This window comes from Gadus chalcogrammus, chromosome 5, assembly GCF_026213295.1.
Source record: "Gadus chalcogrammus isolate NIFS_2021 chromosome 5, NIFS_Gcha_1.0, whole genome shotgun sequence".
NCBI lineage: Eukaryota > Metazoa > Chordata > Actinopteri > Gadiformes > Gadidae > Gadus > Gadus chalcogrammus.
In genome coordinates this window covers 15,754,077-15,779,076 of record NC_079416.1, presented here as the reverse complement: position 1 = coordinate 15,779,076, position 25,000 = coordinate 15,754,077, and the positions used below count along the sequence as shown (strand labels likewise).

General features: G+C 43.6%; 2 protein-coding genes across 3 annotated transcripts in view; one reads left to right on the top strand and one right to left on the bottom strand.

Annotated features, from left to right (window-relative positions):
• The window catches only part of fndc3ba (fibronectin type III domain containing 3Ba), a 51,764-nt gene extending 32,203 nt beyond the window's left edge, over positions 1–19,561 (top strand). For both annotated transcript variants that reach the window (XM_056589944.1, XM_056589943.1), the window contains exons 18-24: positions 60–173; positions 1,539–1,688; positions 3,030–3,307; positions 6,514–6,738; positions 11,907–12,073; positions 12,776–12,903; positions 15,551–19,561. In XM_056589944.1, coding sequence (XP_056445919.1) covers positions 60–173; positions 1,539–1,688; positions 3,030–3,307; positions 6,514–6,738; positions 11,907–12,073; positions 12,776–12,903; positions 15,551–15,865 — 1,377 coding nt within the window. In that variant the 3' untranslated portion in view covers positions 15,866–19,561. The remainder of the gene's footprint in view (positions 1–59; positions 174–1,538; positions 1,689–3,029; positions 3,308–6,513; positions 6,739–11,906; positions 12,074–12,775; positions 12,904–15,550) is intronic.
• Positions 19,562–23,174: 3,613 nt separating this feature from the next.
• The window catches only part of ghsra (growth hormone secretagogue receptor a), a 1,835-nt gene continuing 9 nt past the window's right edge, over positions 23,175–25,000 (bottom strand). The window contains exons 1-2 of the mRNA XM_056589945.1: positions 24,187–25,000; positions 23,175–23,907 (exon numbers count right to left, since the gene is read on the bottom strand). The exon at positions 24,187–25,000 is cut by the window's right edge and continues 9 nt beyond it. Coding sequence (XP_056445920.1) covers positions 23,591–23,907; positions 24,187–25,000 — 1,131 coding nt within the window. The 3' untranslated portion in view covers positions 23,175–23,590. The remainder of the gene's footprint in view (positions 23,908–24,186) is intronic.

Here is a 25,000-nt window from a genome sequence, read left to right as displayed (position 1 = left end):
ACACAACCCCCACACATACACAATCCTAAGGCTTACTTGTCCATGTTGTATCCATCTAGTTTGGAATCTACTCAGAGCCAACGGAGGTGACAACTGCAGCAGGACCCCCGGGCCAGTGTGGGGCGCCACTCATCACCCTCACCAGCCACACCTGCCTGACACTCAGCTGGGAGGTAACACAGCACTCACACACACACACACACACACACACACACACACACACACACAGCACTCACACACACACACACACACACACACACACACACACACACACACACACACACACACACACACACACAGCACTCACACACACACACACACACACACACACACACACACACACACACACACACACACACACACACACACACACACACACACACACACACACACACACACACACACACCCGGGTAAAAACAACAAGGGATTTTAGAAACAGGTCGAGTAATGAAACATCCCGGCTGAGGCCCTCTTCACCTAATGAGCCAATCACGTTTCAGTTAAACCCCCTGCCAACAAAATGATATTGGTCCAGTCGGTAAGTAGCAGGTGTAAAACCAGGCAGTACAATCCTTTAACCAACCCTCCTGTTTCCATCCATCCACAGTAAATACTAGCTCCACAACCATAATAATAACATCATAACAAAATAACTAAAGGACGGTGGCTGTTGATAGCAGAGAAGGTTTCTGAACAGGTGCTTCTGAACTTGGCCCAGGCGCCACAGGCCAGTCTCACGACGGGTCATCAACCACTGGAGCAGGAGTGACGCACGAAAAAACGACCATCAGTGGGGGGAGGGGAGGGGAGGGGAGGGGAGGGGAGGGGGAGATTCAGAGTGGCACGGAGATGGTAAAGGGGGAGAGTGAGATGGCTTCATGGAGCGATAAAAGGAACTGCATGTGGTCAGCACTCGACGGAACACCGCTGTGTGGCTGCAGTCGATTAATCAGAAAAAAGGATCACAGAGTAACTGTGTGTGTATTGATCTGCGCGTGGACTTTTGTTGACAAGGGGCCCCAGCGCCATTTGTTTGTCCAGCACTTTCCCGATGCCTACATTAGCTATTGATTACACTATAAAAGGCGTGCTTGTGAATTTCAGGATTTATTTTGGTATTCACAGAGTATCTGTGGATACCTATTGTATTTCTAGTCATTTGGCATTCACAGAGTATCTGTGGATACCTATTGTATATCTAGTTGTTAGGTATTCATAGAATATCTGTTGATCCCTATTGTATTTTTAGTTATTAGGTATTGTATTTCTAGTTCTTAAGTATTCACAGCGTATATGTGGATATGCTCTATGGCCATGTCTCTATAAATGTTAGATGAAGAATTTTGTAAATTCATCAAATCACACCCGGCCAAACAAGGTCGTCTCAATACGAGGGGATCAGGGTCCAATAAAAAGAGTTGGATGGACGGGGGGGGAGGGTGAAGGATGATGGATTAGGTTCCAAGATGGCGGTTATGAATTTGATGGGTGTGGACCAGACTGTCGGTGTTGATTGGGCTCTGTGTGTGCTCTCCAGAGCCCCGAGGGATCCGGCGCCGACATCTCTGAGTACCGGCTAGAGTGGTGCCGGGAGGAGGAGCCCATGGAGGTCATCTACTCGGGCGTGGCCACGCAGTGCGAGCTCTCGGAGCTGACGCCCGCCACGTCGTACTGCTGTAGACTACAGGTGAGCGCGCTGCACTCGGCTCACACACGCCGTTATATATCCACTGCACTCACACACACGCTGCTACATGTGAACATACACTCCGCTCACACACGCTGTTATATATCCACTGCACTCACACACACGCTGCTACATGTGAACATCCACTCCGCTCAAACACACTGTTGTATATCCACTGCACTCACACACACGCTGCTACATGTGAACATACACTCCGCTCACACACACTGTTGTGTGCAAACTTACAACCCACTCACACACACAGTGTTATATGCTCCACTTCACTCACACACAAAACGTTCAAGGTAAAAAAAGGATTTTACGGGTCCTTGATCCAAATAGGTTCAGCACGTCAAATAAGGCCCAGATAACAAGTTTTCATTGATTTTGTGTATATATACCACTAAAAAGGTAGGCGGATATAATTACAACAAATTACGCAGGATAATAATAATGAAATAGGAACACATAGATCAACAAAATTGTGGCTTGCTTTGCAACCACGCAAATGCTAAATGTAGACCATGTAGGCCCATTACCCAGTCCACAATGTATTTTTTTCCCTCCAGGTAGGATTCAGTTTTTTTGTGCTTCTTGCAATTTGAATTTAAATTGTTCACCTTGCTGTCCCCTCTAGAGCTCAGTACAGAACATTAACTTTGTTAATAGTGTGAAAGGGTACAGAATAGGAAAGTGCTGCAGTAAGTCAAACATAATGATGTTCTTGCGGCAACTTTTGAAATTCTATGAGGTCCTTATCCTATCATTTTGCTTTCTTACCCTCTCTGATTTATTTCTCCCTCCATTTTTAGTAAAACCACTACTTTGTCAGTTAAACCTGCACTAGGTCACATTTCTATTGCATGTAACGACTAAATCCATCCGGGAAAATGTTTCTCTATAAATTATTTTATTCCGGTTCGCTATTGCCTCACCCACTTTGCAAAAACTGACAAAGTGCAGGTTGTGACTCCCTTTTGGTCATAGCTGCCACTACGAGGGCAGGGTTGGGCCTCGGTATCCTAATGACCTCATTGACCACACCTGAGTACTGGGGGTGGGGTTATATAAGCAGGGTTTCACTCTCCTTCAGTTGGGCACCATTTTGGTTGATGCAGGCAATCTACTGATGTACTCTTTCACATGGGTACTTTGCTTTAACAAATTCTTTCTACACATATCTTCCCAATCATCATCACCAATCATCCCAAGACATTTGTTTTGTACCATTACAAATAAATTAACTCTTTGATTTAAACTTTAGTCCTGTTTGACTCCCTTTATTATGTGATGTACGAGTCCACCATTACACGGTTTAAATGATCCATTTGTCCCCCCAAGGCGGTGAACCAGGCAGGGGCTGGGCCCTACAGCGAGCTGGTGAGCTTCCAGACCCCGGCGACCAATCCCGACCCCGTCATCTCCCTCTGCCTCCTGGACCCCGCCCCCTCGGAGTCAGACCACTCCCCCTCCACATGCCTCTACCTGAAGTGGGAGGAGCCCAGCAGCAACGGGGCGGAGATCACCTCTTACGTCATCACCATGGAGGACCAGACCATCAACGTTGAGACCGCCACCAGTCACCTTGTCACAGGCCTTCAGCCTGACAGCGAGTACAGGTAGATAACACACACACGCACACGCACACGCACGCACACAGTTCAAAACTCCATAAAAACTTCTTACCCACCTTTAGACTAGCCCATGCCAACAGAGACTCTCAGTGTAATTTTCTTTCAGGTTTTTATTTTTGTGAGTTTTTCCTTCCTTCTTCACGGGTGCACACAAAAGTTATACCACAAAAGCTGTTGTCTATTGATTCAGATGTTATGGAGAGCCTCTGTTTGTCATCAGTGTCGTTGAGCAATAATCCAGTGAGCAGTAAACAGCAGATCAGGTGTGTGGGTGTGTGCATGTGTGCATGTGTGCACGTGTGCGTGCGTGTGATTGTTTGAATAATTTCATGGAATTGAGGAGCAGAGTACATTGGGTGAACAGTTCTTGGAACAGAGGAGCGGGGATGGTGTGTGAGTTGCTCACTCACACACCATTGTTTTCATCCACATGGTTGTTTAATGTGGCAGTGTCCCCCTCCTCTGTTGCATAGTCTCTGTAGCAGAGACAGTAATGTGTGTATGTATGCCGTGGTGAGGTAATTCAATATGTTATTCACAGGGCATCTATAGGCTACTTGTTATCTGAATGGTGTTATTCAGACCTTTTTGTGTTTCTTTCTTTAGGTCGGTTTGTGTGTGTGTGTGTGTGTGTGTGTGCGTGTGTGTGTTTGCATACTGTCCGATTGTGACACAGAGTTCAAGCACTGACCTATTTACCCATTCAGCTAAAGTCCCCCCCGGGGAAGGGTTCCTTCGCAGACTCACAAATCGTTTTAAGCTAGGCTACAGCTAATTAATGAAAAGTGAAATGTCCGGTGGCACTACCTCCTCGATTTCTAGTTCAACCAATCATGATTAAGCATTAGTACATGAAGTGATGTTTCGTGAATCTGTTGAGGACGACTTCATTTGTGATGCCACTGTGAACTAGGCACCCCACGCACTGACCGACCCCCGATAAGGTGTCTGCTGACTCAGTCGGGGAGAGGGGGGAGATTGGCACTCTGATTGTCGTGGAGTGTGGGTCGGCTCAAGTCACACAATTTTGAGGCCCCCATTGGGTCGGAAGGGCAAAGCTTTATTTTAAAACAGTTTGATATGATCAGGCCCCGACTTGCAAAATGCGGTGGGTGCTGAGAGAGAAATCGCAGATTACGGAGGCAACGGCCATTAAGCAGTCACAATCAACCCCGTTCCTCTAAACGGATGACTCAGATATCTGGCTTAAAAAATTGACATAAACCCATTATTTTCCACCCTTTAATTTTAAATGGCTTAAACTTCTGCTCATACTATTATACCGGAGCAACACGTCCTTTTGTCCAGCCTGTAAAAAAAACAGGCTTAGAAACTGTTTGTATTAACTTCCCAAAGGTGGTTGAGTGAAGATAAAGTGTATACAATTCATTTTCACCGCTCATCAGTACAAAAACAGCCTTTCATTGTGTTCGCTGCATTCTACCGAGGCACAGTAAAAACCGACACAGTCGATGCAGGATTTTTGCAATGTTTCTGCAGGCTTTTTTCCGCCAATTCTTAGTCAATTCTTTGTTCTAAGTTATTTTCATGTGTTTTCCTGTGGTAAAACGAAACCTCACAATTCAGACTTAATTTTAGACAGTTACTTGTTTCTCATTAAATGCAATGAAAACGTGCTCTTCCTCTGACCTGCGCCTAAAAGGTCCATAGTCAGCTCTTAGAGTATTGTTGATGTTCTGCAGGGTGTACAGACTCAAACTTCCAGGTAGGAGGGTAGGGGGTAGGTAGGACTGGAACCTGGTTGATTCAGTTAATTAAGTGATTAACAACAAATACTGTTTTATAATAAAGCAAGTAACTCCTGAGGCAATATCACTTCATAGGGCATGTTATTCGGTCAGTAGGAACATGTATTTCAAATAAGATAGTTTTAGAAGATGTAAAACAGTATATTTTAAGTAAAGAATAATGTACAGTGAAAAGACTGCCGCAGGACTGCAATGTTTACTGCTGCTCAGGACCCAGGGGCGGGAGCTTGACATCACACATGCTAAGCTCTGGACCAATTACAACAGAGTGGGCCAGCCGACCAATCAGACTGGGCTTTTTGGGACGGTGGCCCTAATCAGACTAGCTTAAACCGGGCCTTTTTGACAGAGGCTGAAGCGCTTTTGCAGCAATGAACAATCTGATGATAATAAGGTTTTTTTAACATTAAAGCATGTAATCCTTTTTACTATTACTCTGAAATCTCTAACTATTACTCTGAATCAACCACAAAGATAGCGTATCATCAGCCCTTCAGCTTATTGGCTGAGGGATTGGTGGGTGCTGCCCTTTGTGTCCTGTATGTTCGTTCAGCTGCATGAATTATGAGAAAAGGTTGCAGGATCACAGAGTAAATGTCAAACCGCACACCGTGCCAAACAGTCCACATGGTTAAGCTCTCCCATATGCTCATTATTCAGCTTATCGTGAGTGTGTGTGTGTGTGTGTGTGTGTGTGTGTGTGTGTGTGTGTGTGTGTGTGTGTGTGTGTGTGTGTGTGTGTGTGTGTGTGTGTGTGTGTGTGTGTGTGTGTGTGTGTGTGTGTGTGAGAAGTTGCAGCAATGAATACAGCAGTATGTACACTGGAAAGATGCCCTTTTGATTCTGTGCAGAGGGCTACAAATATTCCAGATATAGACAAAAACAGGTAACAAGCCAAAAACCTTGTGGATTTATCCAAACTTCCACTAAAGACAGCTCCACCAAGGAGCCTCTTGAGAGGTTTCATCTGGTCGGCTTGGATGCGGCCTATGGAAGTCTTGTCTGACTGGGGTCCAACATGTCCGCTCCTCTCCTGAGGACCAGAGCGGATATTGCAGAGCCTGCTGCCACGATGAACCCACAGGATCCCCTTGATCGTCCGGCCATCAGCCGGGGGGCCAGCAGGGGGGTTTTAGGAGGGGGGGGGGGGGCAAATGAAGGTGACAGTACTTTGGTTCGGGAGACATGGATATGTAGTTTGGTGGAAGATGGAGCCGGATAGCAGAGGAGTTGATTACCTCAGTGATGGTTATGTGGAAGATTTGTGAACGCAGAACAGGTGATGGCCACAAACCGAAGTGGGGGGCTGAATACAAGTCGCACGATTTGAAAATGTCAAGTAGGGCCATTTTATCGAGACCTGGAATGAACTGATCTGAACTGAACTGAACCTCCTCTGTTCCTGTCTGTCACCCCCTGCAGGGTGCAGATCCAGGCGGTCAATGCCATTGGCTCCAGCCCCCTGAGCCCGCCTCTCCTGGCGAGGACACGCCCCCTTCCACCGAGCCCGCCCCCCCTCGAGTGCGCCGCGGCCGGCCCCCAGAGCCTGAAGCTCAAGTGGGGGGAGAACGCCAGCGGGCTGCACGCACGGGCCCTGCTGGCCGACGACATGGTCTACACACTACAGATGGAGGACAAGAACCACAGGTGGCTCCTTCTTCTCTTTCCCTCTCTCTCTCTCTCTCTCTCTCTCTCTCTCTCTCTCTCTCTCTCTCTCACTCTCCCCACTTTTACTACGCGATTCTTCTACATCCCCCCCTTTTTGACTCGCTGCCTCACTTACTTGTGTCTCTCTCTCTCTCTCTCTCTCTCTCTCTCTCTCTCAATTTCAATTCAATTTAAAAAAGCTTTGTTCGCATGAGAATATATACATTTGCATTGCCAAAGCAGGTGAACAATAAAATAAACAGCATTATAAAATAAAAAGTAAAAAGGTCAGGTATGTAGTATAATATATATTATAATAAGTATAAAACGTGAAATACAAAATATCTATACATGTGTTATACTATAAAAGTTCTATAAAAAGTAAAATGTGCAATATTATAAAAATTACAAAAATTACAACATCTCGTATAAGCATATAAATTCTCTCTCTCTCTCTCTCTCTCTCTCTCTCTCTCTCTCTCTCTCTCTCTCTCTCTCTCTCCTCCCCCCTCCCCCCCTCACTTTTACTAGTCGACTTCCTTCGCCCTCCCCCTATTGCACTTACTTGCCCAACCTCCCTCTGACTAGAGGGAGCACCCTGTTCTGAACTGATTAGTTTAATTTCTGTGTCATAAAATGTACTAGTCAACTGTCACCGTGTTTGCCTCACACATAGTAGGCTCTGCTAAGACTTTTCACGTTGTCGTGCATCTTAAATAGCCCCACTAATGCGTCTTAAGGCTTACGTTCCTGGAGATGCTGTCCTCATATTTCCATACAATCAGAATTTATTCCTTTCTAGGTAGTGATTGCTGAAATTTTACAAATGCGTGCTTGCGTGTGTGTACGTACGTGTCTAGATGTGTGTATGTGTCCACAGCATTACATTACTTTCATTAAGCTGACCCTTCAGTCCGAAACCACTTACAATAAGTACATTCAACCATCAAGATACAACCCATACAGTGCAAGAATCTTGCGAGTACATAAAATAAGAAAAAATAAAAAAGGGTTTAATTGCTATCTAAACAGGAGAGATAGCAAATAATATTTTTCTATGTGCAGTAGAAAGGAGCGATTGAGATGGCTAGGGTTCCTGCTGTCCTGGTGTCAGTGGGGAGGTCGTTCCACCGTTGTGCGAGCCAGGACCGCCGCAGTCTAGATTGTGTTGATTGGCAGCTTGGGCCCCCCTGAGAAAGGGAGTAGCAAGATGTTTGAGCAGGAGCGTGGTGGATGGTTTTAGTAAGTCTTGGTGATGGACGGGACCAAACCCTTAGCAGAACAATAGCCGCGTACCAGGGACCTGAATTGGATTGTGGCAGCCACTGGTAGCCAGTGCAGGGTACTGAGGAGTGGTAGAGGACTTGGGTAGGTGGAAGAACCCCGCGGGGTCAGACATTGAGGGGTCAGATTGAATGTTCATTATGGCTGATGTTAATTAAAAGGGCAGGTAATTATGTGTCTTTGATTGTTTTTGGAAATGCTCTTGAAAGGCTGAGTACCCCCAGACCCCTAACCGTATTATCAGGCCCTAGTCTCGCACACTCTCAAGAAAGTGGAATTATTATTAATGTAATCATCTCAAAACCAGCCCAGGGGTCCAGGAACCATTCAATGTGTTCATGTATGAATAAATCATGAGCTAAAGAGGAGGCCTTGTCACATGCCTGATGTTTTGTCCCCGTATCGTTGACCTCTCTCCGCCCCTCACCCCATACTGTGTAGTTACTCACTTAGTTAGAGGCAGAGTGGACCTTAATTTATTATTACTTTTATTTATTATTATTACAGAAAATCGTCATGGCAACAGAGCCCGGTGTATTTCCCTCTCCCCCACCAATCGTTCTGTCGGGTGGGTAAACAAACAGATCCGATGACAGCGGGCAAATCTACTTTGTCCTTTATTTTACCAATGGAATGGATCTGTTCTGGGACATGCAAAAAACCCAAATGATGTTAGCGTCTGTTTGTGTGACTTTGTTTTTGGTTTGTCTTTCCACCTTCCTCTCTCCTCATCTGGTATTCTCCTTACCTCTCTTCCCTCCTGCAATTCATCCACTCTCCTTGTTTTTTTGTCCTCTCTCTCTCTCTTCCACTCTCCCACTGTTCATCGGTGTGTCTGTTTGTCTTTGTGTCCATCCAGCCAACAATCTGTCTGTGATCTGCCATCTCTGTATCTCTTTAACTATTCCCCTCAGGGGGAAGTCTAGGATCTCTTTGGTTAGTGTTGGCTTCATCAATCTATTTAATCCAGGATTCTACTTGATATCACCAGACATTTGGGAGTGTCTTCTGACGTCGATCGACACCTTCGTCTGTCCTCTCATCCATCGTTTTAATATCATAGTTATTGTTTGTTTACTTTCGCCAATTCATCCATCCGTCTTCTGTCTCTCTCTCTACATCGTTCCGTGATCCTTCCATTTTCTCTGATGTTTTTCTATTGATCCATGGATCTATCCATCCATCCCTCTTCTGTGATCAATGGAGGGCTCCGCCTCCCACTCCCTCCTGGGGTTACCATGGGCAACCTTGAACGTACATAGATGAAATCCCGAGAGACCCCCGCAATAACAACGATACACTTTAGCTGACCCCTCTCTGTATGCTTTTATTTTTCACCATAAAATTCTAGCATCAGATACTCCGCCCTTATCTGGCCACAAGCGCGTGTGTGTGTGTGCGTGTGTGTGTGTGTGCATGTGTGCGTGTGTGTGTGCGTGTGTGCGTGTATGTGTGTGTTGAACCTGGTCCTGCCACTCTGCTTTGTCCAAATGATACTTACTTTCTTACTACAAAGCATATTGGGGAAAACACACACACACTAACACACAAACACGTATATACATGGCGGAGTCCTTTCAAGCATACCCCTGTCAAATGTGGCAAAAAATATCTGAGTAGGACAGACATTTACCGTGCCAATTAATATGAGAATAAATTTTTAGAAAGAGAAATTAATGTGTTTTTTTGGAAGATGAACTTGCGTCTGCGTTCAGATTTATGTGCTATTTGCTCTCTACCACTCACTCTCTTTCTCATTATTTTCTTCTGAACCTGCCTCCCTCTCTGCCTTTTTCTCTCTCTACCCTTCTCTCTCTGCATATCTCTCTCCCTCTATCTCCCTATCTATGCCTCTCTGTACATATCCATACCTTTCTCCCTACATCTATACCGCCCTCTCTCTCCCTCTCTCTCCCTATCTATACCTCTCTCTATATATCCCTACTTTTCTCCCTACATCTTTACCGCCCTCTCTCTCTCTATCTATATCTCTCTCTATATATCCCTACCTTTCTCCCTACATCTATGCCACCCTCTCTCTCCCTATCTCCCGCTTTCAGTCTCCTTCGAGAAAACTCCATTCTCCAAGTCACACCTCTATCATGTTCTCCACTCTCTATTTTTAATTCCACCTGTCTCCCACTCTTAATCCCCTGATTCTCATTCTTCATTTCCTCTGCCATTTTATTTCACCCAGTCACCGTTTATCAGTTTGACTCCAGTGAACCTCCTCTCTCCAGTCACTTACTCCTCCTCGCGTCCCCCTTTGGAGTTTACTACTGAAAACAAAATGTTCCCCCTTTTGTCTTTGATCCTTTAATCCGTTTTTCTGGCATTCCAGCTGGCTGCACCCCACGGTCCATCCATCCTCATTAATCTACCGAGTCATCTCTCCTAACCGTCCGTTTTATATCCACGCATCCTTCCTGCCGTCATCCACTAGCCTCGGATCCAGATAAACCAGCCAGCTCATATTTGATTTTCTCTGGCAGCTGGTCTCCGGTTCAGGCGGATTCCCAGCAGACCTGGCTTCAGGTCGGGCTAATCACAACCGTTTGATCTGATACGGGGCGCGTTGGATTTGACTGTCTGTTGAATCCGATATCGTCCGATAAAATAACTTGACGGTGTATTTTTCTCTAAAGGAAGAACAAACAACTGCACTTAAAGTTTTTGTCGATAAGACAGATTGCCGTACTTCCCACAGGACTTGGTCAAAGTATAATTCAACCGCCTACGCACAGCGATATGTCAAAATTTCCTGATTGGTTATTGGTCCATCCAATTGCATACGGAGGGCTTTTTGTTCGCCGCCCGTTGATAATAATTCATCCATCCTTACTTCCCTCAATCTATCACCCATCCACTAAACTATCATCTTTCATCAGTTAACCGATCCATTTTTCCATTGTCCATTCAGTCATCCCAATATTCACCTATTCATCCATACGTCATCTGTCATTCAAGGCAGAAGCCAGTTTGATAGTTTTTATGTTGTTTATTTTTTTGTTCAAGAGTTTGTCCTTCATACATCAGATCCAGTTGTTTGACTGGGGCCTATGCTCCCTCCCTCTCCCTCTCTCCTTCTCTCCACCTCCCTCCCCCGTTCTCTGTGTGTGCTCTGGAGGTCCCACGGCCCAATCACACACACGCGCACAGTGTGTGTTCTCACCATCCGTCTTCTCCTCGACAGTCTAATTCCATTCATCTACATTTCCTCTTGTCTCACTGCTCCTCCGCAGAAGCCAGAGAGTTCGTTTTCGTTTGACCTTCATGAAAAAAACAACCGCTGGTTGAGAAATGGACCTGACCTTCTTTTTCCTTGTAAATTTCTTAGGACTGGAACATGTGACATCCAACTCCCCTACCTCCTTCTCTGACAGGCTTTCCATCAATCCCCTCCACTGCAAACTTCCATTACTCTTCCCCAATTCCTGTCCCTACGTTACCCTGTCCTTTCCTTCTCCGTCCTCTCCGATGAGCATTTTCAAACTCCCCCCTCTCTCCCCAGATGTGAGTTTTGATATATATCCCCTCTCGGCACTATTTCCATAGTCAAATCCTTACTTAATTCTCTCTCTCTCTCCCACTACTCTGAATTTAATTCAATTACATACATTACGTTACATGACATTACATTTAATTAAATATAAACAAGCTTTATATAAACATATAAAGAATTGTGATCAAATAATTATGTAATATATTATAATTATTTAAATAGAAAATGTACTGTATATAAACAAAGCTCTCTCTCCCCCACTATCTAAATTGAATTACATTTACATGCATTATATTTCATTACATTTCATCAAATACCAACAAGCGATATCGCCGTGGAAAAATAAACCAAGCTCTCCCTCTCTCCCGGCCCGTCCCCCCAGGTTCGTGACAATCTACCGCGGTCCGAGCCACACCTACAGGGTGCAGCGGCTGACTGAGTCCAGCAGCTACAGCTTCAGGATACAGGCGACCAGCCCGGCGGGGGAGGGGCCCTTCACCGCCACACACACCTTCATCACGGCCAAGTCGGTCCCACCCGCCATGAAAGGTCATTTTCAAATAATAATAATCAATCAATCAATCAATAAACATTTTTTCCCCAGCACGAGTATTAGGATATGAAAGATGCTGTTGACGCATGCATTTTATGTTTTTCGGATATTCTGTGATGGTTTCAAAATGCTGTCAGCTTGAGATATTTGATTTCTAATGTGCTCTGTTTAGTAAAGAAAATGAGTGGATAGGGCCATTGGCATTACATAATGTTTTTTTTAAACACACAATAAGGGGGACGATATTCACTGGCAAAACAAAGCTTATAGCTTGTTGAATTCTTTCAGATTAGTCATGTTCTAAAGACTGGACATTCAACCCTTCTTTTTTCAGATATCAAGGACACCATGTGGTACTCAGTTATATGTGTGAAACATGTGCAATGCGTAACCGAGACTAATCTGAAATAAACAGTGGATATAATTGCGTGTGTTCCCTCTGTCTGTAACAAAACAAATATATTAAATGTCTCCTAAACGAATCAATCACATTTCCCGACAGGCCATAAAACTAAAAACAACAAACGTGTCATCATTTAAAGACAACCCATCAGGCGGTTATCCCTGTTGTAATTCCAAGCCCTGCAAGCCAGCTCATGTATCTGGAAGAAGGCCATATGAGAAACTATACTGCACTAAACTACACTATGCTACAATTGAATACATGCTGATTTAAATTACATGTTTTCCTTCTCCAGCTCCCAGAGTGCACCAGGTGGAGGGTAACATGTGCGAAATCACATGGGAGACTATCCAACCAATGAGAGGAGACCCCATCAGCTACGTGTTGCAGGTTCTGGTTGGACGAGAGTCTGAGTACAAACAGGTTGGTGTTTCACTCGCACACACACACACACACATAAAGCCACATTTTACACCGGTGTATTTTATGATGTGTTTTTGCAGGTAAAAAAGTTTTTAATGCCAGTTTTTCTCAATTTCAAAATGGTGTAAAAGATGCAGTTTTTGATGGCTATTTAACGTGCTATTTAACATGATAGTGCGTTAAATACGGCATTTTGTTAACAGTCAAATGAGCTCCTCTTGATTTTAAAGCCAGTAATTTAAACCCTTCTTCACTCCATCAACGATAACCCTAGTCAGACCAGCTCAGTCCATTGCGGATGTTTCTAATGTTCACCGCTGTGTTCACTACACTATGTAGGCCAAGGTTATTGGGTGCTTAATCCATGGTCAATTCAGGAATCAGCTGAAGGCAAAACATTTTTACTTCATAACATTTTTCCTTTATTTCTCAGATAGTAGCGTATTCATCCATATCTCTCCCTTATAACATTATAAATGTTGTATTTTATCTGTGTTATTGTAGCCCTGCATCTATCCTTGGGTTTCTGAAAAGGTTTTTTTGAATAGCAATGGCATCAATAGCATCATCACAAGATCCTGCTTTCATAGGGTGCGATAAGAGAATAAGTATCTGATTTATATTAACATATTTTAATATATTAACATTACATTGAGGCAGGCAAGTCTTGATGTGCAAGAGAACCCTGATAGTGTTTGATCCCTCAATATATGGGTTTAGTCTTTGTTTGATGCACGTTAAACTACCCCCAGAATGATCAAGGTAGTAGTGACCTATTTCTTGTGAAATCCTCTCACAAAAATCCTGACGATATATTGATTGTTAACACGGTGTGCGGTTGGAATATGGTACCCAGACACTGGATTAGCCGTTTATGCTGGTTTTAGGCGATCAAACAGAACTTTGGATTTGTCAATGTGTGATAAAACCTCAATCAAAAACAAAAGATCACTGTAAATATCAGTATCATTACCGATAATGAGGCTATGTGAATAGTTCTGTGTCTGTGATCTTCTTCCTTTTTCCATCCTATTATTTATCACTAACTCTAACTCGCTCTCGCTCTCTTTATTCCTGCTCTCATTTATTTTCTCTGGTTTCGCCCTCATTCTGGGGCGGACACATGCACAGCATGTTCCTTCCTGTCTTCATCGCTGTAATGTGTCCATTTGACTTCATTATGCAGACTAGGAACAGCGAGGTCTTATGAGCCGGTAGACGCCAGTATCGAGTGAGTGTGTGTGTGTGTGTGTGTGTGTGTGTGTGTCTGTGTGTGTGTGTGTGTGTGTGTGTGTGTGTGTGTGTGTGTGTGTGTGTGTGTGTGTGTGTGTGTGTGTGTGTGTGTGTGTGTGTGTGTGTGTGTGTGTGTGTGTGTGTGTGTGGATCAGCAGGGACTTTGATAATGACAATCGATTGAAGGGAGGCTGTGTGCCAGGCTGGGGGCTCTCACTCTCTCAGCTGAAGGGCCGTATTGCTGCTTCACCTGCCAAATCTCCACTCTACTATATATATATATATATTCGACGTTTATCTAACAATTCAAGTAATTCATGGTAATTAAAGCCTTTGGGTAAAGATGACCTCAAAAACTGGACGGGAGGTGAAGCCTAGTTGAAAATCTTTTTTGATCAGTGTATTTTTGGACGTTTCTTTTGGTAATTATCGTAATTTCCCCCTGTTAAATTATGCTTAATTTCAGCATGAATGAGGTTGCTGATTTGCTAGTGAAGTTTCTTTCTGGCCAAATCCAACGATCACACTGTGTGCATGATGGATTATCTTTGGACGGGGGCAGGTCCCGTTCCCTGTTAACCTAGGGAGGCCCATCTGCCCTCTGAGCCCCTCCAGAACCACACTATAGCAGTCAGGGAGTTCTCATCAGCAGGTCTGTGAGTGAGCCAGGCTGCTGAAGGGATGTGTTCAACATAAACTTAGTTTTACATTTCAGGCTGACCTCCTATTCACTCACATAGACTAAATAGGCAGTTTTTTTTACATGCTGTATAATTATTTGTGTATCCATATAAGTTGTTAAGAAAGGGATACCTGGGCCGCATACTGCTTACCTCAACGAGGAGAGCGCTATGTTTTTATTTTTCAAGCGTGGCAATAACTGTTTTTGTGTTTGTCTCTCTCCCCCTCTCTCTCTCTCTCTCTGTCTCTGTCTCTTTCTCATCATTCTGTGTTTGTGTGTGTCACACTCTCTCCCTCTCTCTCTCTCTCTCTGTCTCTGTCTCTTTCTCATCATTCTGTGTTTGTGTGTGTCACACTCTCTCCCTCTCTCTCTCTCTCTGTCTCTGTCTCTTTCTCATCATTCTGTGTTTGTGTGTCACACTCTCTCCCTCTCTCTCTCTCTCTCTGTCTCTGTCTCTTTCTCATCATTCTGTGTTTGTGTGTGTCACACTCTCTCCCTCTCTCTCTGTCTCTGTCTCTGTCTCTTTCTCATCATTCTGTGTTTGTGTGTGTCACACTCTCTCCCTCTCTCTCTCTCTCTGTCTCTGTCTCTGTCTCTTTCTCATCATTCTGTGTTTGTGTGTGTCACACTCTCTCCCTCTCTCTCTCTCTCTGTCTCTGTCTCTTTCTCATCATTCTGTGTTTGTGTGTGTCCCACTCTCTCCCTCTCTTCATCCTTCCACCCATCCCTCAGGTGTTTAAGGGAGAGGAAGCGGTCTTCCAGATCTCCGGTCTCCAGGGCAACACAGACTACCGCTTTAGGGTGGCAGCCAGCCGCCTGTGCCAGGACTCGGCCCAGGAGATGTGCGGGCCGCTCAGCCCTTCCTCCCTGTTCACACTGCGGCGGCAGGAAGTGATGTCAGCGGGGGCGGAGCTGTGCGCCGCAGAGGCGGGTAAAGGGGCGGGGCTCATCTCCAGCGACGAGCGCTTCGCCGCGCTGATCGTCTGCGTCTTCGCCGGCTTCTCCATCCTCATTGCGTGCCTGCTGCAGTACCTGTTCATGAACTAAAGGGGGCCAGGGCTCGAGGGGGGAAATATTACTAGAGGATGGAAAGAGAAATCAAAACCTACCCACGAGAGAGAGACACTACAAAAAAAGAAACAAAAAAGAAAAAGCAGTCGACGAAAGAAGCCGAAATCAAATCCAAGATTGCAAACACTCGAAGTAAACCGCTGAACGTGACGTACGTTTTATTCATAGCACCAATTCGGGTTTTCCTTGGGTCTCTCTTTCTGTCTTTTGTTCTTGTCTTTTTCCTGGATCATTCAATATTTTTTTCAATCTCTCTCTCTCTGTATCTGTCTGTCTTAGTATCATTTGCGTGTCTCTTTTTCGATATGGATAAACGTAGACGGACGCCGATCTTTACACCAAACATCGGCTGGGAAGAACACTGATAACCAAGCCTTAAGAGAAAGAAAATAGCTGGTAGCAAAGCAGTTGTTCCTCAGAACTGACTTGCATGTTTTACTTTATATCTTTTTTTAAAAGAAACAACATATTCAAATTAGACAAAAGTATATATTTCTTGACGGTCATTGCCTTAATTTTTTTGTGATTGTTATCGGATGTTTGATTTTCACTTCTTTTTCTGTTGTTTTTGCTGCAGTATACTACTATTCAGCCATATTCCAAGGTAGGCCTTTGAAGCTTTAGCCGATCGTACGTTATTATGCAGTCCAGTTCAATTTACAGCCTTTTATCGATAACTGCAGTCTACACCTATCTGAAACAAAACAAGACAAATCAAATCACCCATCCATATTCAAAGAAAGCATGCAAACATATACTGACATAAAGGAAATACCGATTTATTTTGTGTTGCTTGAAATCACACACAAATACACATACTTTTACACACATTTATGAAACAAGAATGCCGATATGTAATGCAGACATTTCAGGCACACATGCAATGACAATGAGAAACATAGATTTACCATTAATTTACTCTTTTACTCAGCTACCAAAGCAATGCAATCCATGCGTGATGTAAGATGCTGCTATCCTTTGATTTTATATCTTCAGAAAGAATGGAAAACCGGTAAAAATAGATAAAATAAAAAAAGATATATATTTACAAATATACATACCAACATTATATATTATATATATATACAACCAATAGATATTATAACAAATATATATATGTGTGTATTTATATATATATATATATATACATATATATGTTTATATATATATAAAATGCTGTAGATGTATTGTAATATAAGTGATGGTAACTTGGGGAGTACGGCTTAAGTGAATGGGAGGGAGTCTATTTTAGTTTGCGAACAGCAAAGAAATTCAGCCCTTAAACACTGGTCTCAGTTCAAGGTTTTTAAATAAGATGAAATAAGATTTCATCCGTTTTTGGTCGGTGTTTGGGATTGAAGCTCGGAATGTGATTGGCTGCATCGGAGCCCTAGCTTGCACACCGGTAAGGTTCTTTTTTGTAATACTGGTGTATGGCTCGTGCGCATCACAGACCATAACTAGCTAGACAGCTATAATACTGCTGTGTGTTAGCAAAACCACAACCATAGATGTTAGCAGTTAGCTTGAGACCCTCTACCCTCCCTACCCTATACCCTCCAAGCAGCCGGCTGACCTAGCTCTCGAGCAAAGTCGGCGAATCAATACTTCTAACTAAGGTCTAAGGATTCCTTCCGCTGCCTCATTTCCTCAACGCTTCCCCCATAAGTATCTGTGGTATACTTTATTCTAACACTTTCTTATTCCCGACACACACACACACACACACACACACACACACACACACACACACACACACACACACACTTCCTCCCGTTCTCTCTGTACATCTCTTTCCTTCGTTCTCTTGTTTTCTCTCTTCTCTCTGCAACAGGTCATTTAATTGACCAGTAATCAGAGCAGTGGTAGGGTCTGGGGCCGCTCTACGTACGCTCTGGGGATTAGAGCTAATGTTCACTAACCAAACAAGCCTTCGACCGAGCATACTACATTACCCAGAGTCTGGTTTATTTTCTGTGCCAGAGGTCTACTTTTAAACCAAGGGGACGGGGGGGGGGACGGGGGGGACTAAGAACAAAGAGGAGGGAACTAGATGGTTGTAGGGGGGCGGAGTTCCTTGTTGCTTGCCCTGCCCACATCTCCACCTCCCACTGTGATTGGCGACCTGTAACGCACCTCAGGGAAGTGGTCTTACAAGGAAGGATATCTATATGTTAGGAACTTCGTTACCATCGATGCAGTCTCTCTTTCTCTCTCTCTCTCACTCTCTGTCTCTCTCTCTCTCTCTCTCGCTCACTCTCTCTCTCTCTCTCTCACTCTCACTCTCACTCTCACTCTCACTCTCTGTCTCTCACTCTCTGTCTCTCTCTCACTCTCTTTCTCTCACCATTCTGTCCTTTTTACACTGTATCGTCCTCTTTCCACGCTGTGCCTTGTTCCTGTTTTTGTCACTAAGCAAAGTGGTCTATCCGCTAAAAGTTACCTTTTGCCAAAGTTGATGGGAAAAAAAATTAAGGTATAGGTCTTTTCTTAGTTCTTTTTTCTTATTTATACTATATATTTGCATACAGTACTTTACATGCCAATTACAGTGCAATCGTCATTTATTTATTGTTTAAAAGATTAAGAGACAAGTGTAGTTATATAGAAAACAAAAAATTATTGTAGCACGACGTTTTATTTTCTTCCTTTCTAATTTTTTTAATGGATGTATGTTTATAAAAAGGCCAGCATTCCGTGTCTCAGTAACCCTTTTAAAGTATTTTACCATTAAACTGTCGGGAACATCATAAGCAAGATTTCTGCGTCGCAGTTTGTTACCAAATGCCTACATTCTTATTTGTACTTTCCTCACTCTTCATCGGTCGTCGTTCTTCATCTCCTCTTCTCAGTGGCCGTGATAACTGCCAAGCAGTTTTATTGTAATGCTTTAGAGACATATGTAGCAGACCTAGCCAACAAAATGTTATGGGATCTATGTAGCTGCCTTTGGCTTTTGTTTTTTTGATATATTTTCCTTTCTCTGGTAGTGTTATAATGAAGCTCCTGGTTCTTCTTTTACGGTTTTAATGCCAAAGTTCACGCTTCTGGTGTCGACTCGACGACGCTGCCTTTTCCTATCGTTTTTATTTCCTTTGCATTATTTTGGATCGTCTAAAGGGTTCTGTGATGCTCATGTAAGCTGCACAGCGCCGAGACTATACCTATTGTTGTTATTATTCTCAAAAAGGACAGGAAAAAAAACACATTAACTTGGATCTGTGATTACACTTCTTCATCATATTACCGTTTTTTATTCGGATGATTTCATTTGTATTCTTTTCCCTTTATTTGTATTGCAAAAAGAAATGTGCCATTTTTTTTATGTTTACTCACTTTTTCCCCCTAAGAGAACCTGATTTTATGCAGAAAGGTGCATAAAAGGCGAAAGCATCAAAACAATGATTTCAGGCAGGGTTTCGACAATGAAAGCGATGATTCCTTGTTCCAGGCTAGCGCTGGTTATAGCTGTAGTGAGTATTTTGTATCCAGTATTTTGCTAAGAGATGATATACAGAGATATCTATAGAGCTATAGTATACGATTGTAATGAGAAATAAGAATTTAAGCGTTTAAGCACTTTTTTTTTTTAAGAGCAAAGCATTAGTCTTGCAGAGTCAAAACACCAGCGGGGTAGAGATTTAGGGTGTCCACCCCCCCCCCCCCCCGCCCCCCCTCCCCTGGGGCGCATCGGTGCACCCCTGAATAGTTTATGTATATATATACATATTTTTTTCTCTCTCCCCCCTCTGTGGTGGGAGGGAGATGGCAAAGTTGGGGAGGGAGGGAGGGAGGGAGGGGGGGAGGGAGGATAGCTCGACCGGTGCCTTAACCTCTGATGTGCTCGTCGTGTGTGTATCATGGTGTGCATCTCTATTGCATGGGGGGGGGGGTTGCCAGGAAGTGGGTGCGTGAAATGTCCTAGTGGTTTAGTAACCCAACGTTACGCTAGTTAGAGTATAATATGTTAAACTCCTTCCTTAAAGCATCTTGCTGTTAGCCGACACCCCCTACCCCTCCAACCCTACTCAAGTGAGATCATGATTGGCCCTGTGCTAGACAAGTCAGTCAGGCCAGTAAATAATTGCATTGATTAGCCCAACGTCAACCCAACGGTTATCCCCGACACCGTTTCCCGGGCTAGGTACTCCCTTACTTTTCGTATTTGTTTCATTGTTTTTGTTTTGTGGATTTTTTTGTAATGTTTTTTTTTACTAGTTCGTAGACCGCCAACCTTTCTTCCCTCCTTCACGTCCTTTTGCAGGGTTTTCAAGATTGACAGACAGATTATTGCTTAGCAACTTCATGTCTGTGCCTTCGGAGTGGTCCTGGTTTTCCTTTAATTTCTTAGTTTTTTTCTTATTGAGATTTTGGCCGAGAGATTGGCGATTTGACAAAGTACAGAGAAACACAGGTATTTCAATCTTTTCTAAGCAAAACAACAAAAACAAACATATTTTTACCTCACGATTAAAAATCAAGACATTCCAATGTTGTCATAGTCTACGAAATTGAAAATACAGAAAAATCATGCATTTCATGTATTGTAAATGTTAGACAATTTCATATGCATCATATAAAGAAACTGCCATATCAATTTTAATGTATAGATTTTGCAAATACTACCCTATGTATGTAAGACATAACTGTATCGGTAGCGTATATATAATATATTTATGCCCAATAAATGTTTAAATTTTTTTCTGACCTGGACATTCTGCGTATTTATTCCGTCTATTTCTCTAATCATGATCTCTTCAACACTAAATAAAAGGTGACCCAACACGATGACACAAGAGTTCCCAATTTGTGTTGTTAATAAAAAAAAATCATCTGTGCTTTTTAATTTTCCCAATTTGCACACTATTAAGGACAGTTAGGGGAATTCAAGGGAGGAATTAAACACAGGAACAATGTTCAACATTTCCATATAGTAAGTCCTTTAGTAAAGAGCCAAAGGCAACAAATTAGATCAGTTCCGATAGTTTTAAGTCATTCTGGAGGGTGTTCCTAGCAGATTGCGCAGCATACTTAAAAGCTTTTTTTGTTTTTCTCTAATCATGATCTCTTCCAAGTTAAATCAAAAGCGACCCTGACCTCCATCCAACACGATGACACAAGAGTTCACAATTTGTGTTGTTGCTTAATGTTTATCTTCCGTGCTTTTACATGTTTCCATTTGCAAATGTCCACTCCCAGCCAACGCTCCGGGCTAATGCACACTCCGAAGGTCTTGGGGGGCACACTGATGGACGTGTATTGGTCACTACGTTTTATTTTTAATCAGAGGTTAATCCTACCTTTTAAGCCAATTTGTCAGATCTAGCTTTTTACTTTCTCTCTCTCTCTCTCTCTCTCTCTCTCTCTCTCTCTCTCTCTCTCCACTCTTGTTGATTGGTATCCCACTTTCAGTTTATTAACACACTTCAGTAGAAGAGCAGTCTATTATATGAACTACTCTACTTGTCCATGAACATAACTTTTTTCCCTAACATTGAACAGTGAAACACTGAAAACATTTTAGACCTGCAGTGGCAACTTTTCTTTTACGATATAAAAAAGAACACATGGTCACTTTTCTATTGTTTATTTTGACAAGACATTTTCATCAACATAATAAACAAACAGTTATAGAAATGTATAATCCATTGAATAACGCATAGCCCCCCCCCTGAACAGGAAATATTTATAATGTTTCTTTAAAACTTAAATGTTATCTGAATGACATCAGTGTATATAACAGGGTACATTCATTAACATACACATACATGTGTGTTTGTTTGTGTGTGTGAGTGCGTTGGTTTTCAGAGATTTCAAGTATGAATGCGTAGCCATGAAGACTGTAGCACTGACTGCATGGATGAAAAGTTATTAAAAAAACAAACAGCCCTATACAAACCACACAAAGGATCTATTCACAAGTTAAGGCATGAAACTATATCACTTTTTTTAACTCCACAGTTTTCCCGTTCCTCACAGTGGAATTGTTGTGGTTTTCCCAAGATAAAGTCATTCACCTCAAATGTAAAGTCATCTGAACATACATCCCATATTGGCATACATATCATAATCCCCTCTATAGAGCAGAATAAACAATAAACTGGAGTAGGTATCTACAGTTCTTTAGAGAAAGTTTCACAAGTATGTTTAATAATAAAAGTGACACGCCACTTCGTGAAATGGAATGAGGAATGAGGAGTATTTAACGTGTAATCCGATTCTTTAGGTCTCTAATTGCTTTTTTCATTTTGGAATTCCACCTGGGCCTGAACAAGGCCCAGCTGTCCCATTAAGGCTATACTGGATGCTATTCTTATATTATCTTTATGTTGTTGTTTTTCCCGCTCTCGAATCCAATATCTAATGTCATACATTTCCATATAACTTTAAAAAGCTAGTGAACATACTGTTCCAGCTGGAATGAAAAAAAAAAAAGTTAAATAAAGTGTCCCTTTAAGGAAATAGAAGTAATGATGAATTATTTTCGTACCTTTGGTACACCCACGATGACCACCATATAATAACATGTTGTTGAGACAGAGCTTTGTTTCACAGAGATAACAAGTGACTGAAAGTAGGGTTTAAGTCGTCCGACCGCCGATGTTCTTTGGGATGTTTTCACAGCGTTATTCACCACCGAGACCAAATTGGTCCTATTCGATCATTAGGCTACTTTTTTTTTTGTAGAATCCTCAGCATTCAAATGTTTTCTTCTTTGTTCAAGTCGATCTGTTTCTTATATGAATGTGTCCATTAGCATACTACACGATATAGGCATGCATGGCCAAGCCGCAGGGCCTTCACTAGATTAACCATTCATCTCTGCTCACAAGCAGAACTTCAAAACATCCAAATTACACACTAGTCTGTTTACACTTAATATATACTGTTACCTCATACCAAGAGAATAGTTGCAAAAGACAAAACACCTGAGTCTGTCTTTCTAATTTTCTCTCTCACACAAACAAACTCACACACACACACAGGCACACACACGCACGCACACAAACACGCACAAGCGCACACGCAAACACACGCACACACACACACACACACACACACACACATACATACATACATACATACATACATACATACATACATACATACATACATACATACATACATACATACATACATACATACATACATACATACATACATACATACATACATACACGCACACACACACACACCAACCTGTCCTCTGGAATGAAGAGCAGATATGTGGTTCAAAGTTCTACAGTGCTTCCTTGTCATCCAGAATATGATTTTATCACATCATAAGGCAATTACAGTGATCGTTATGTTCGACATATGTGTGCGGTGCTTCTTCAACTGCGTTTACTGCTTGGCGTGTTGTTCTGATTTGGGATCACCAGGCCCTAACTGGATCTGCATGCGCAGTGCGCACTGAAGGCTAGAATGTTTATTGTTGTTTAATGAATACAGACTATGATGCACGAGTAGCAGATGGCACTTGCTTTGAGCAATAACTTGGATTGATAACCAAGGATCGATGTTCAGTGTTCCTTTGAGCGCGTCGTAATTCAGGGACTAGGGAGTCATAACTGAAGCCATGCATCCACCGTTGTTCCCGAAACAGAAAAGTTCGACATCCAACCATCCCCAAAGTCAATTATTATCTTGTCTCAACACTGAGATTAAAATGTATGTCCATGTCCGAAACTTCAAAGTCATTTAGAGACTAACCGTGGACTCCCTCCAGCCTGGCGAGCAGCCCTCTCCTTTTAGGGTGCTGGCGGTGCGTCCGCGCGGTCGGGGCCCTTCGGTCAGGCCGAAGAGGCGCACTGCCGCACATCGGTATTTCCACGACATGGTGTTGTACAGAATGGGGTTGACTGCAGCGCTCAGGTAGAAGAGCACCACGGACACGAGACTGCAGTACTCCGAGAGAGCGGACAGCATCGGGGACGGAGCATCAAGGGAGCGGAACTGGAGATAGCGGCCCACGTGGAAGGGCAGCCAGCACAGGACGAAGGCAAACACGACGACCACTGAAGGAAAGAAAGAAGGAAGGGAATAAATACCAATAAATGGCGAGAAGTAAAAGGGGGATATAAAGGAGCAAGCGAGAATATTTTCAGAATGCCATATGTATCAGGAATTTAAAAGTTTTGACTTCATTTTCAATTTCAAGTCGATCTTTATTGACTTGATTTTGCGTGTAGGGCGGCCTTGATAAAAATGCAGGGTCACCCACCTTTTCACTACAAAATTGGCCGAGCGTAAAGCATGCGTAAAAGCGCAACAGGAGTTCAACACGTTCTTCTTACCCAGCATTTTGATGGTCTGCCTGTTGCTCTTGTCCCGATGCGCCACGCGGGAGCCCATAATGTTCTCACGGTGTCTCTGCCACAGCCTGCGGCCGATGAGGCCGTAGAGCACCGTGAGGCAGAAAACCGGCATGAAGAAGAAGACGGAGCTCAGCCATACCATTGCGCCCATCAGGCCCGACTCCACCGCGTAGTGCGTCATCTTACACTCCCGTGTGTCCCCGGCGCTCTCCTCCCGCTCCAAGCTCGACTCGTTGCTCCCGCCCCATACGTAGTCCCGCTCCACTCCGACCATCACGAACACGGGCCCCGCGCTCGTCAGGGAGACGATCCAGAGCAGCAGGATGAGCGCGCGCACTCGCCTCTTGGTGACCAGCGCCTTGGCCCGCAGCGGGAAGCAGATGGCCAGGTAGCGCTCGACGGACAGCGCGGTGATGCTCAGGATGGTGGAGTACGTGCAAGACTCGGAAACGAACTGAAAGAGCTTGCAGAGCGCGTCCCCGAAGCGCCAGGGTCTGTAGCGCCACATGCGGTAGAGGTCCGGCGGCATGCACAGAAAGATGAGCAGGTCGGACACGGCCATGCTGCACAGGTACAGATTGGTGGTGGTGTGCATGTCCCGGTACTTACTTACCACCAGAATGGTCATGACGTTGCCGACCACCCCGACCAGAAACAGAAGTGTGCACGCCACTGTGATGGCCGTGAGCAGGGGGATGGAGTAATAATTTAGAGGGTGCAAGGGGTCCCCGTTCCACGTCTCGTTCTCCTCTCTGCTGCAGTTGAAGTAGAAGCACTCCACGCGCTCAGACCA